The 13,151-nt window shown below is 37.4% G+C and overlaps 2 protein-coding genes across 4 annotated transcripts in view; both read left to right on the top strand.

Moving 5' to 3' along the window:
- The first annotated feature begins 2,975 nt into the window (after positions 1–2,975).
- On the top strand, positions 2,976–4,028 carry LOC120526643 (uncharacterized protein K02A2.6-like). Its single transcript, XM_039749801.1, has one exon. The coding sequence runs from the start codon at positions 2,976–2,978 to the stop codon at positions 4,026–4,028; it is 1,053 nt and encodes a 350-aa protein (XP_039605735.1).
- A 5,330-nt stretch (positions 4,029–9,358) lies between these two features.
- zgc:174356 (uncharacterized protein LOC100137120 homolog) overlaps positions 9,359–13,151 on the top strand; it is a 240,705-nt gene continuing 236,912 nt past the window's right edge. For 2 of the 3 annotated variants that reach the window (XM_039748385.1, XM_039748387.1), the window contains exon 1: positions 9,436–9,686. In XM_039748385.1, the coding sequence (XP_039604319.1) occupies positions 9,570–9,686 (117 nt within the window). In that variant the 5' untranslated portion in view covers positions 9,436–9,569. Of the gene's footprint in view, positions 9,687–13,151 lie in introns of all 3 variants that reach the window. The other variant, XM_039748386.1, reaches the window with a different exon arrangement.

Here is a 13,151-nt window from a genome sequence, read left to right as displayed (position 1 = left end):
TGTAAATGGTAACTATCAGCCCACGTGTTGTTCACACCTACCGATTTGTAAAAAAAAAAATAGGGAGAATATTGATCCGAACCCCACATGAGCAAGTGAGGTCGGGTGTGGAATCTTCCACTTGCACAATTACGTTGGAACTCAAAGAGTTTGGGATATTGGAGCTTTTAAAATTTTGAGTCAGGAATACTCAACTTGTATACTGGCACTTACTATTTTTCTCAACTTTCCCCAGGTGCATCTATGTTCTAAAGCTAGCTTGTCTCAGGTGTCATCTAAAGTTTCCAATTGTCATTGAAATTCCAGCATCTGATAAGAAATGTTACATGAACTTTGGTGTTTTGCTCTCCATTTGTTTTTCATTTTGAACAAAACTTTCTCCATCACTTTATTGATCTTTGTCATTTTTTTCTTACTCCAAACATCTTGCTTTTTTTACTCTCAAATGCTTCATGGTTACTCACAGACATTACAGTTCCCTCCATAATGTTTAGGACATAGACATATTTCTTTTTGATTTACCCCTCTACCCCACAGTTTACAGTTACAAATCAAATAATTTAAATATGATTAAAGTGCACATTGCAGTCTTTAATTTAAGGGTATTTGCATACATTTTGGTCACACCATGTAGAAATTACACTTTTTTACATAGTCCAACCCCCCATTTCAGGGCACCATAATATTTGGGACAACAGACGTCATGGGTATTTGTTATTACTCAGCTGTGTTTCAATGCATCAGTTGTGAAGGCATAAGATACCTTGGCTTCTTTCAATCCTTCGAATATTGGTCACAACTGAAATACAGGCACGGCAGTCCTATGGGAGACGGAAATCTGCACCTAAATTGCCATCAAAGACATTTTCAGAAACCACAAAGAGGGCCGCAGAAATGGAAAAAAGACTGACAAAAGTAAGCAAATTATTTGCTGGTAATTCAGACTCCTGATCGCCCTATATTCCTCTTGAGCCAGTGGACAGAATGTACTTGATTCAGCACTACCTCACTACCACTGTCTATTGGCAGAAGGACATTTTGCACTTAGTAAGTTATAGGGGTGGCATGCCTGCCACACCACACCATGGCACTGGGAGAAAACTCTGTACTAATCTACTCTGCGCCACAAATCACTTTGAACAATATCCTGAGATGGCAGAATAAAAATACTACCAAAGTATAAAATTACAGTAGATAATATATTTACAATAATAAGCAATTGGAGGAGAAGGAGGAGGCTGGGAGCATAAGCTTGTTGACGCACCCACCACACAACAAACCACTTGGATTGGGTGCTGAAACAAAAACCTGCAGCCACAGCAGCACTTCAGGATTGAACTTGGTAGCCTTTGATGTGTGGATATCGTGGAGTTTTTAAGTGTGACTACAAACTACTTACATTTATTATTTAGAAACTGCTTGAATTCAAGTGGTATGATTACACAATCCTTCACCAGTCATGTTAGGACTTTACTTTTAAAAACTAGGGGCTTCACACCCTGCTCGCTTTGCTTGCCAACTCCCCCGGCCTGTGCTACGTGCCAGCCACTCGCGTATGTGGATTTCACTTTCACCAAACAACAAATCTTTTAATTCTCACAGATACACCTCTTCAATGGGGAAAACACTACTTTTCCCAGATGTCAATACGAATTAGACTATCTACAAGTCTCCGACTTAAAATTTAAATCTGAACAATGTATTCTGTTGTGTATTGTATGTTCAGTAACAAGTTAAATTTATATTGATGTTGATTGATATTCCTGTTGTTGGTAACTTCCTGTAGAATATTAGTGGGTGGGATTTTAGAAGGAAAAAGGAAGTTCTTAAAAAAAGGTATTCTGGTCCTTTTTTACTGAGAGAACCTAATGAGAAACTGACACGATTTTACAGTTATTAAAAACTATATGGGCGGCACGGTGGCGCAGTGGTAGTGCTGCTGCCTTGCAGTTAGGAGACCCGGGTTCACTTCCCGGGTCCTCCCTGCGTGGAGTTTGCATGTTCTCCCCGTGTCTGCGTGGGTTTCCTCTGGGCGCTCCGGTTTCCTCCCACAATCCAAAGACATGCAAGTTAGGTGGACTGGTGATTCTAAATTGGCCCTAGTGTGTGCTTGGTGTGTGGGTGTGTTTGTGGGTGTGTCCTGCAGTGGGTTGGCACCCTGCCCAGGATTGGTTCCTGCCCTGTGTTGGCTGGGATTGGCTCCAGCAGACCCCTGTGACCCTGTATTCAGATTCAGCGGGTTAGAAAATGGATGGATGGATGGATAAAAACTATATTAAGAATCATTATCAACGTCTGTGTGTCGTCAATCGATATTATACTGGTGATGAGAGGAGGAGAAGAAGCCCTGAATCAAAAAAAGAAGGAGTAGACGGTGCCGAAGTTTTGGTATTATTAACTGTGTTTTGTTACTGGTTTTTCACAATGGCCATGTTGGGTCGTATCGACAAATTCAATGCTGAGACCGGGTTGTGGGAAGAATACGCAGAGAGACTTGAGTGCTTCTTTCATGCAAATGACATTGATAATCCAGAGAAGAAGAGGTCAATTTAACTAAGTGTGTGTGGAGCCGCAACGTACTCCACCTTGCGGTTGCTGTTGGCCCCTCGTCCACCAAGCGCTGTTCCATATAAGAACATAGTCGAGTGTCTCCAGCGTCATTATAATCCTACACCATCGGAAATTGTACGTTTTCATTTTCACAATTATAAACAACTGCCTAATCAAAGTACATCATGCTTCATCGCTGAACTGAGAAAACTTTCAGTGTATTGTAACTTTTGCTTCACGGACACTGTCGGCCACTGAACGCAGTTATGCTCAAATAAATAAGGAGGCTCTTGCTGTTATTTTAAGTTGTAAAAAAAATTCATCAGTTCTTGCAGGGGCATCAGTTTACAATTTGCACAAACCACAAGCCGCTCCTTGGCCTCCTACATCATTCTAAACCTATACCACAGATCTTGTTGCCTTGTATGCTTCGCTGGAGTCTCTTGTTGGGTGCAAACAACTATCAGTTGTGCTACAGACCAGGAAAAGAGTTGACAACTGCCGATGCCTTGAGCCACTTGCCTATAGCAAATCCTGTGGCTAATACACCACCTCCTCTTGAGGTCCTGCTCTTGGAGTCTGTGCCTAATGCACCTATTCATGCTAACCAAATTGCTGCACTTACTCAGAAGGATCCAGTTCTGTCTCGTGTACTGCAATGGCTTTTGCATGGCTGGCCCCATGAAGTCCCACGTGACTATTTCATACCCTTTGCCAATAGACGGAATGAACTCTCAACTCACAAGGGTTGTGTTTTATGGGGTAGCCGCATTGTAGTACCTGTTCTAGCACAGGAGGATGTACTTAAACTACTTCATGACTCCCACCCTGGCATAGTCCACATGAAGGCTTTGTCTAGAAGTTATGTATGGTGTTCAGGAATGAATGGACAAATAGAGAATGCTGTAAAATGTTGTACAACATGCCAACAGCCACGGCATGCACCATCAAGGGCACCACTTCACCCCTGGGAATGGCCAGCTAAGGCTTGGTCACGGATCCACATTGATCTTGCTGGACCATTTCAAGGAAATGTCTTCTTTATTTTGGTAGATTCCCATTCCAAGTGGCTGGAGGTGTCTCTTCTATGCTCCATGTCTGCAAATGCTGCCATCAACACTTTGCACCTTATCTTTGCTACACATGGATTGCCAGATATTATTGTCTCAGACAACGGTGCAGCATTTACATCTGCTGAATTCAAAGAGTTCACAGAAAGAAATGGGATCCAGCATGTGACAACGGCCCCCTATCATCTGTCCTCAAATGGGCAAGCAGAGCGGATGGTACAGACAACAAAGGATGCTCTACGGAGAATCATAGCTGGTAATTGGCAAACACGCCTTGCAAGATTTTTGTTATCTCAGCACACCATGCCCAACTCTTCCATAGGGAACAGTCCTGCAGAGTTGCTAATGAAAAGACGACTGACCACTTTTATTGCCTTAACCCAGACTTTCAAGCTGACATGCATATGAAGCAAGGGGAACTAGCACAAAAGCATGGGGGTGTGTTTAGTCAATTTCGACCCTTACAGACAGTATATACACGCAATTTTGTAGGAGAACCAGAGTGGATGCCAGCAGTAGTGCAAGAGGCAACTGGCCCTGTGTCTTACTGTGTGCAAACAGAAGATGGACACATTTGCCATGTTGATCAGCTTCAAAAGCGGATGATGGATGAAGGGCCAGTGCCCGAAGCAGAGTCAATGCAGCAGCCAGTTACTAGTGCTCAGCAGCCTCCTGGTAGCCCAGAAATACCAACTTCTTCTGAATCTACTACAGGTAATGATACAGTAGTGACACTAACCACTGAAACTGGTAAACCTGTGGATGTTAAGACCCCACAGCCTATGGTGTCACTAACAACAACAACAACAACATTTATTTATATAGCACATTTTCATACAAACAGTAGCTCAAAGTGCTTTACATATTAAAGAATAGAAAAATGAAAGACACAATTATAAAACAAAATAAATCAACATTAATTAACATCGAATAAGAGTAAGGTTCAATGGCCAGGGGACAGAAAAACAAAAACTCCAGACGGCTGGAGAAAAATAAAATCTGTAGGGATTCCAGACCATGAGACCGCCCAGTCCCCTCTGGGCATTCTACCTAACATAAATGAAACAGTCCTCTTTGGATTTAGGGTTCTCACGGAAGGGCTTGATGATGATGATGGTCACGTAGACTTCTGCCTTTTAATCCGTCCATCATTGTTGGAGCATCATGAAGCTTTGAGTAGGTGGTGGTGGCCTGCCACCACCACAAAGAAACCGGAAAAAGAAACAGAAAAGAGAGTAGGGGTCAGTACGGATTTTAGAGCCACCATGAATAGTTATTATGAGGAAATTGAACATATAGAGTATCAGGATTAAGTTAAATTAAGATTAAAATGAAGTTATAAAAAGCCATGTTAAAGTAATGTGTTTTCAGCAGTGTTTTAAAGTGCTCTACTGTATCAGCCTGGCGAATTCCTATTGGCAGGCTATTCCAGATTTTAGGTGCATAGCAGCAGAAGGCCGCCTCACCACTTCTTTTAAGTTTTGTTCTTGGAATTCTAAGGAGACACTCATTTGAGGATCTGAGGTTACGATTTGGAATATAAGGTGTCAGACATTCCGATATATAAGATGGGGCGAGATTATTTAAGGCTTTATAAACCATAAGCAGAATTTTAAAGTCAATTCTGAATGACACAGGTAACCAGTGTAGTGACATTAAAACTGGAGAAATGTGTTCGGATTTTCTTTTCCTAGTTAGGATTCTAGCAGCTGCATTCTGCACTAGTTGCAAACGATTTATGTCTTTTTTGGGTAGTCCTGAGAGGAGTGCGTTACAGTAATCTAGTCGACTGAAAACAAACGCGTGAACTAATTTCTCAGCATCTTTCAGTGATATAAGCGGTCTAACTTTACTTATGTTTCTTAAGTGAAAAATGCTGTCCTAATGATCTGATTAATATGTGATTTAAAATTCAGATTACAGTCAACAATCACCCCTAAGCTTTTTACCTCTGTCTTGACTTTTAATCCTAATGTATCCAGTTTATTTCTAATAGCCTCATTGTATCCATTATTGCTGATCACTAAGATTTCAGTTTTCTTTATTTAACTTGAGAAAATTACTATTCATCCATTCTGAGATACAAGTCAGACATTCTGTTAGTGAATCAATAGAATCAGGGTCATCAGGTGCTATTGATAAGTACAGCTGTGTGTCATCAGCATAGCTGTGGTAGCTCACGTTGTGCCCTGAGATAATCTGACCTAACGGAAGCATGTAGATTGAGAATAACAGGGACCCAGGATAGAGCCTTGTGGAACACCATATCGGATATCATGTGTCTTCGAGTTGTAATTCCCACAACTAACAAAAAATTTTCTCCCTGTCAGGTAGGATTCAAACCAATTTAAGACTGTGCCAGAGAGGCCCACCCATTGACTAAGGCGATTTCTAAGAATGTTGTGATCAATGGTGTCAAATGCAGCACTCAGATCTAAGAGGATGAGAACAGATAAATGGCCTCTGTCTGCATTTACCCGCAAGTCATTTACTACTTTAACGAGTGCAGTTTCTGTGCTGTGATTTGTTCTAAAACCCGACTGAAATTTATCAAGAATAGCATGTTTATTAGGTGGTCATTTAACTGCATAATGACTGCCTTCTCCAGAACTTTACTTAAGAAAGGCAGGTTAGGGATGGGTCTAAAATTTTCAAGAGCTGAGGGGTCGAGATTATGTTTCTTAAGTAGGGGTTTAACTACAGCAGTCTTAAGACAGTCTGGGAAGACCCCAGTATCTAGTGACAAATTTACTATGTCAGAACATTATCAATTAGCACGCCTGATACTTCTTTGAAAAACCTTGTTGGTATCGGGTCAAGGACGCAGGTGGAGGGTTTTAATTGAGAGATTATTTTCTTTAAATCAGGTAAATCTATCCTAGTGAAAGAGTTTAATTTGTTTATAACAGGATGCTGGGGTTTAGGAGGATCCTTAGTGTTGGAGGGATATACTATGTTATTTCTAATATCATTAATTTTTTGATTGAAAAATACAGCGACAGCCTCACAGGTTTCACTGGAAGCACTTAGGAGGCATTCCTTTGAGCTACCTGGGTTTAGTAGGCGATCAATTGTTGAAAATAAGACTCTGGGATTACTAGCATTGTTATTTATAATCTTGGAGAAATAGCAGCGTCTCTCAAGACGGACAGTGTTATTGTATTCTGTTATTTTGACTTTTAATATTTCATGGTGGATAGTAAGTTTAGTCTTCCTCCATTGACGCTCAGCTCTACGGCATGTTCTCTTTAAATCAGACACTCTTTGGGTCTTCCATGGTATAACAATAACTAAGGCTCCGTAGAGCTTTTGTTAGGCCAAAATATTACAAAGATATTTAAAACTGGGGGAAAGGAGTGTTGTGTATTGTATGTTCAGTAACATTGTAAATTTATATTGATGTTGATTGATTTTCTTGTTGTTGATAACTTCCTGTAGAATGTTAGTGGGTGGGATTTTAGAAGGAAAAAGGAAGTTCTTAAAAAAAGGTATTATGGTCCTTTTTTATTGAGAGAACCGAATGAGAAACTGACACGATTTTACAGTTATTAAAAACTATATTAAGAATCATTATCAACATCTGTGTGTCGTCAATCGATATTATATATTCAATCTCTTTTCGCTGTTCCATTATTTCAGCTAGTAATAATTTCAGTTTGTGTGCACTAATGCGATCTTTACTATCATTTTTGTGAGACTTTACAATTTTAGTACTTTCATTGTCTCTAACTGCTCTGCATGTGTATTGCGCCAACGTTTATGAATTCTTTACGATGTTCTGCTTTGTCATCTACTCTTTGTCTTTTATTTTTAGCCCCGGGTGTGGTTAAATCTCTTGGCACAAAGTCTTGTCTCGCGGGATGTAAAAGTATCTCTGTGAAAAAGTCACGTCTCGTCTCAGGCAAAAAAGTCTTGTCTCGTCACAGGATTTTTTTTATTATAATAGAGAGATAAGTAAGTAAAAAAATATTTATAAAGCATCTTTCACAGGTATGTGGTGTGTATTGAGGATATATCAGATATGGTATATTGTTTTTATCCTGAACAACAAACAAGGCAATATGGCTCTTCTTAAAATAATGTCAGTAGGATGTGAAACTTTCCATGGTTATATAATACTAACAGAAAAGAGAGTAGGGGTCAGTACGGATTTTAGAGCCACCATGAATAGTTATTATGAGGAAATTGAACATATAGAGTATCAGGATTAAGTTAAATTAAGATTAAAATGAAGTTATAGAAAAGCCATGTTAAAGTAATGTGTTTTCAGCAGTGTTTTAAAGTGCTCTACTGTATCAGCCTGGCGAATTCCTATTGGCAGGCTATTCCAGATTTTAGGTGTGAAACTTTCCATGGTTATATAATACTGTATAAGGTTTTCATAAGCAGAATGTCCAAAGCTTTACTCTGAACTAATACATTTAGGGCACATAAGTAAGCCATTTACAGGTTTGCTTGATGATTATATATAAAAAGCACAGTAACTATCACTTTTTTATTGAAAACAGTAAAAGAGAAAAGTTCTCCCTGACTCTGGAGATAGTCTTGTTGGTGCTGCAGGCAGTGTCATTTTATATGAGCATAAAATATACAAAGGTGAAAATGAATTGGACTTAGCAAGATGAGGGGAATGGTTTGTTGTGTTCAGCTGCCACCCTAAGGGAAGCCCATCAGCTATGCCTTGTGGCTAATTTTATTCCAGTAAAATGAATGTGTGGTGAATAGGTGTCAAGGATGTAGAAATAACATATATACATCCATGGATGTGGTCACTACACCACTGGGGAAATGTTTGCAAATATCTTACAGAGAAGGGAAAACGTTTCTTTTTAGTCATAGCTGTACAAAGTTACTGTATTCCTAATATATATTTTATCATACAACAATTCTGAAATAAAAAAATTCTAGTTACTGTTAAACCTTAATTGTGGTCTAGTCCAGTACTCTTCATTTCATCAACAGCATTAAATGATTTGGATGTTTAACCTGAAATAGAACTTATTATTTGATTATGAAAAACTAATACAAACAGCAACTGAAGTAACCTGGGAGGAAATGAGTGAAAACTGGGGGAAGCTGTACATGAATTAGGTTAAGAAAGAAAATATTTAACTTTATTACATGTTTTACCGCAGAATGCAAACATGGATTTTTTAAAAATTTTATTTTATTGAATTTATTAAAATCAAATAACACTCCAAACACATAACTTTAGTTTTACAAAAAAAAAAGAAAAGAAAAAGGTTTGAAACAAATCAACCCCGACCCCTTCAAACATGGATTTTAACAAAGTTTCTTTTGTTATTGTTTAAATGTCTGTAGAATAGATTTTTTCTTTTCAATATTGTAGCCTATGTTTAAAATTAAACAGTAGATTCATATTAAAAATAATTTCAACATCTTGTGTTAATATATAGCAAAATAGAGAATGCATATATCTTCAGGGCTAGGATTTTTGTTTGGACTAACTGCAGTTATCTAAATATAGATTCACTTGTGTTTTTATCACTACACCAATAAAAGGATAAAGTGGTATTGCTATCTGTTACCATGAAGCAAATATGTAAACAACCGAGATGTGCAATACATTTTAACACAACACATCAGCTGAAAATGATTATGTTTTGCATTGGCAATAGCTTTTGTTAATGTTTTACTAGATCAGGTGGATAATGATTGTCATAGACATTAACAGTTTGAGATTTCGCAATGCATGCAAACAAAGGAAGTGTGCTATCTTACATAAGTGGAAAAAACATGCTTCCTGTTAATTCTGTACATAAAAAATGGTCTAGAAGAAATAAATACTTGGAAGTTCATTGGTTAAACTGTAAGGACCTCATGACTAACTAAAGCTCTCAGGCTTACTGTAACGGGAGAAAGTTCATTACTGTCCATACTTCATGTAGCTTTTTTTGTGTCTCCTTTCATTCACTTTATATCAGGAAAATGTGCCAAGCCTTTCAGAGACTGCGAAAAATCATTACTGTGGAGCCAGTTGTTTTTTTTTATATGACCGGAGCATTTCTTCTACTACCAGCTGTTCAGCAGCTAATATTAGCAAAGGTAAGTGCATTAGTACTAAAAAAAATATATCCCTCTGACTTTTAGTGAAAACATTTTTTTTCTGATGTTAAGGTCATTAACGATAGGCAAACATTAAGGAGTAAATTTTGGCATGTTATAATTAACTGTGTGATACATATACAAAATAAACGAACATGTTTTGGTTCAAAGTTAAATCTTTTTTATCATAGTAATTCTCAAGCTTTTCACCTTTCACTACCTCAGTTCTTATTCTGAGGCTAATTGTTGCCTTCTCCTTAATTGTATGTTTAATTAAATGTTCTATGCTTTAGTGCTCTGCCTTTTGAGTAATGATGACTAAACAAATGTAATATATATTACCTTACAGGTTATAAATATGTGTGGTCTCTCTATAGTGGAATGTCTTAATTTTTTTAATCCTTTTTCTTCTGCTTTACTTTAATTAATTTACCTTTAGTTATTTTTTATTCCATTTTAACATGACCAAATAAATGCACATACAAATGATGACTGGATATTTAGGTAATATTTGCATCTTTTTTTTATTCTAGGGTAGTGCCAGTCAGCAGTTAGACATTTGACCACCCATTCATTTTCAGTTTGTCTTAATCTATTTCCTGGATATAGGAGTGTAGAAAACGCCAGCAGGATACAAAGCAAGTCAGCAACCTGGGGATGCTAATAAAAACTCATTTTAATGGGATCAGTTTAGAGGCATATTACAAAAACACATATACAGGAGAAAGTAGGGTGAAATGACACCTTTTATTGGCTAACTAAATAGATTAGAAATGCAAGCTTTTGAGGCAGCTAAGGCCTCTTCATCAGGCAAGGTGTAACAAAGAAACTGAAAAATACTCTCGCTAATATTGGGACAGCAAAGTGATTTTTTTCTTTCATCTTAATAACCTTTTTGTTCAAATGTTAGCACTACTATCTCCTGTATCAATCTATGGCTAACACGGTACAACACTCTACTGCTAAAAACACATATAGACAGAGTAAAGATTCCATAAAGCCAATGCAATGAATAATTTGAAATAACAAAAAGAATAGCAAAGTTATTTGAGACAAAAATCTTTAAATGTCTATCAGACAGCTTTGGTGTCACAATTCACTCCTAACTCATTAACAGCTGTTTTTGGTGAACTCCCAGATGGGCTTAAAGTAGAGGAGGACAAATTATTTGTAATTGCCTTTACCACACTACTAGTACATTGACATAATCCTGCTAAACTGGAAGAATCCCAGCTCACCTGTTATACAGTAAATCAGTGGGTTCTTGTACTATTTGAAATTGGAAAAAAATTAAATTCTCACTTACAGAATCTGTTCAAAACACTTTTAAAATTTAGCAAGATTGAAATAATAAAATTGTAGAATATGCATTTACAGTATATCGAGGAAAAGGACAATCTCCCTTCTTTGTTGGCTCTCTTTTCTTTCGCTCTTTCGGGTGGGGGTTGAATTCTGTTTTGTTAAGTTCTACTTGATTGTATGTAATGTTATCTTCTTTGTTGCATAGGTTAGCCATAATTGTATCGTAGGTTATTTTCTTCAAATAAAAGTAAAAAATAAAACAAAAAATGAATAACAAAGCACACATACAGTACAGTATGATTTAGATTTTGTTGTATTTCTTACAAATAAATAATAAAAAGAGCAATTCCATCCAGCCATTATCCAACCCGCTATATCCTAACTGCAGGGTCACGGGGGTCCCAGCCAACACAGGGCGCAAGGCAGGAAACAAACCCCGGGCAGGGCGCACGCACACACACACACACCCCAAGCACATGCTAGGGACAATTTAGAATCTCCAATGCACCTAACCTGCATGTTTTTGGACTGTGGGAGAAAACCGGAGCACCCGGAGGAAACCCACGCAGACACGGAGAGAACATGCAAACTCCACACAGGGAAGACCTGGGAAGTGAACCTGAGTCTCCTAACTGTGAGGCAGCAGTGCTACCACTGCGCCACCGTGCCGCCAAAGAGCAATTCACCTTGGATATTTTAATTTAAAAGGAAAGTATATTTTAACCAGGTGAAATTGTTTCGCTAAAATAATTTATTTCTACTATGTATTTATATATGTTTGTCAAGTTCATTGTATATGTTTTTAAAAGTGCTGCTTATTGAAAGCAGGGTTAAAGCACTTTTTCATGTCTATAACTGCAATGCACTAACGGTAACTTATGACAACAACAACAATAATTTATTTCTTGTATAGCCCAAAATCACACAAGGAATGCCTCAATGGTCTTTAGCATGCCCTGTTTTTTGACACCATTCAATTTTCATATATATGAACTGGAAAATTATATTAAACACATAATGAAACAGAAATAAGCTCAATATTTAACGGAAGCAAATATGACAATTATAAAAGTGAGTTCATAATGGGTTTTATAGATTCCGTGTAATATTCATAAACTCCTTATGTTGAGAGTGCTAGTGGACTATGATTAATATACCTAAATCTTTATGCCATTCAGCAGTAGAAAACGAAATGGAATTACATTTTTTTTACACATGAAATACTTCACATTATAGGCGTACTCACACCTATATGATTATTGCAGACATTTAGCTTTTTTATCCGTTCTGGTATGAAAGTTTTTGGTATTCATCTTTGTACTGCCTCTAGTTTTTTTTTTGTGGTGGGAAATTAAACCTTACTACAGTCACAATGAACACAAGGCAGGAACCAAAAGGTGACTGGACAACCAGTTTGAAATAGACCAGGATTTAAGAACTCATACAGTTTCGCACTGGGCCAGTTTGAAACCAGACACCCATTTTAACACACAGCCAAACACATGTAAAAAATGAAACTAACACAAAGGGGACATTCCAGCCAGGAATTGGATCTGCTCTAAGCACTATGAGGCGGTCATTTTGTCTGCTGCACCACTGAGCTCTTCAGATGAAAACAATACAGCTTAATCACTGCTTACTGTTTTGGCATTGCTGTAGTTAGTATTATATAAAAGCAGCTTGAATAGATATGTAGAGTTCACTGCTTCTCTAAATCCTGTGTTTTACACTAAAGAATAGATTTAATGTTTTAATTGTTTCAGGATTTAAGAATCTATACTTTTTTTTTGTTTATTATATAACATATTCAATTCCTTTCAATTTATTCTTATTAAGTGAACCTTGACCGATTAACCCAGTATGTTTTACAATAATTACAAAAACAGAATAAGAAAAGAATTGTGACATAAATACAAAATACAATTTTGAAAAATAAACCGAGTAGCATCTTGTAATACACACAAAAGTATGCAGTTAAGTTTAATGTTTTGGCGGTCATCATTTACAACAATTCCACATATTGCATACTGTACGAAGGAGCACATAAAACCCCTAATGATTTCATCTTTCAAATTCCATTTTTACTTAATGAAGATACAAAATAGATTTTAATTCAGAGTATCTTGTCATTAATTCTGAGGATCAGCACAGCATAGTACATAC

This window comes from Polypterus senegalus, chromosome 3 (genome assembly GCF_016835505.1).
Source record: "Polypterus senegalus isolate Bchr_013 chromosome 3, ASM1683550v1, whole genome shotgun sequence".
NCBI classification, from domain to species: Eukaryota; Metazoa; Chordata; class Cladistia; order Polypteriformes; family Polypteridae; genus Polypterus; species Polypterus senegalus.
Note: the sequence above shows the minus strand (reverse complement) of the source record. Positions and strands in the feature narration are given on the sequence as shown.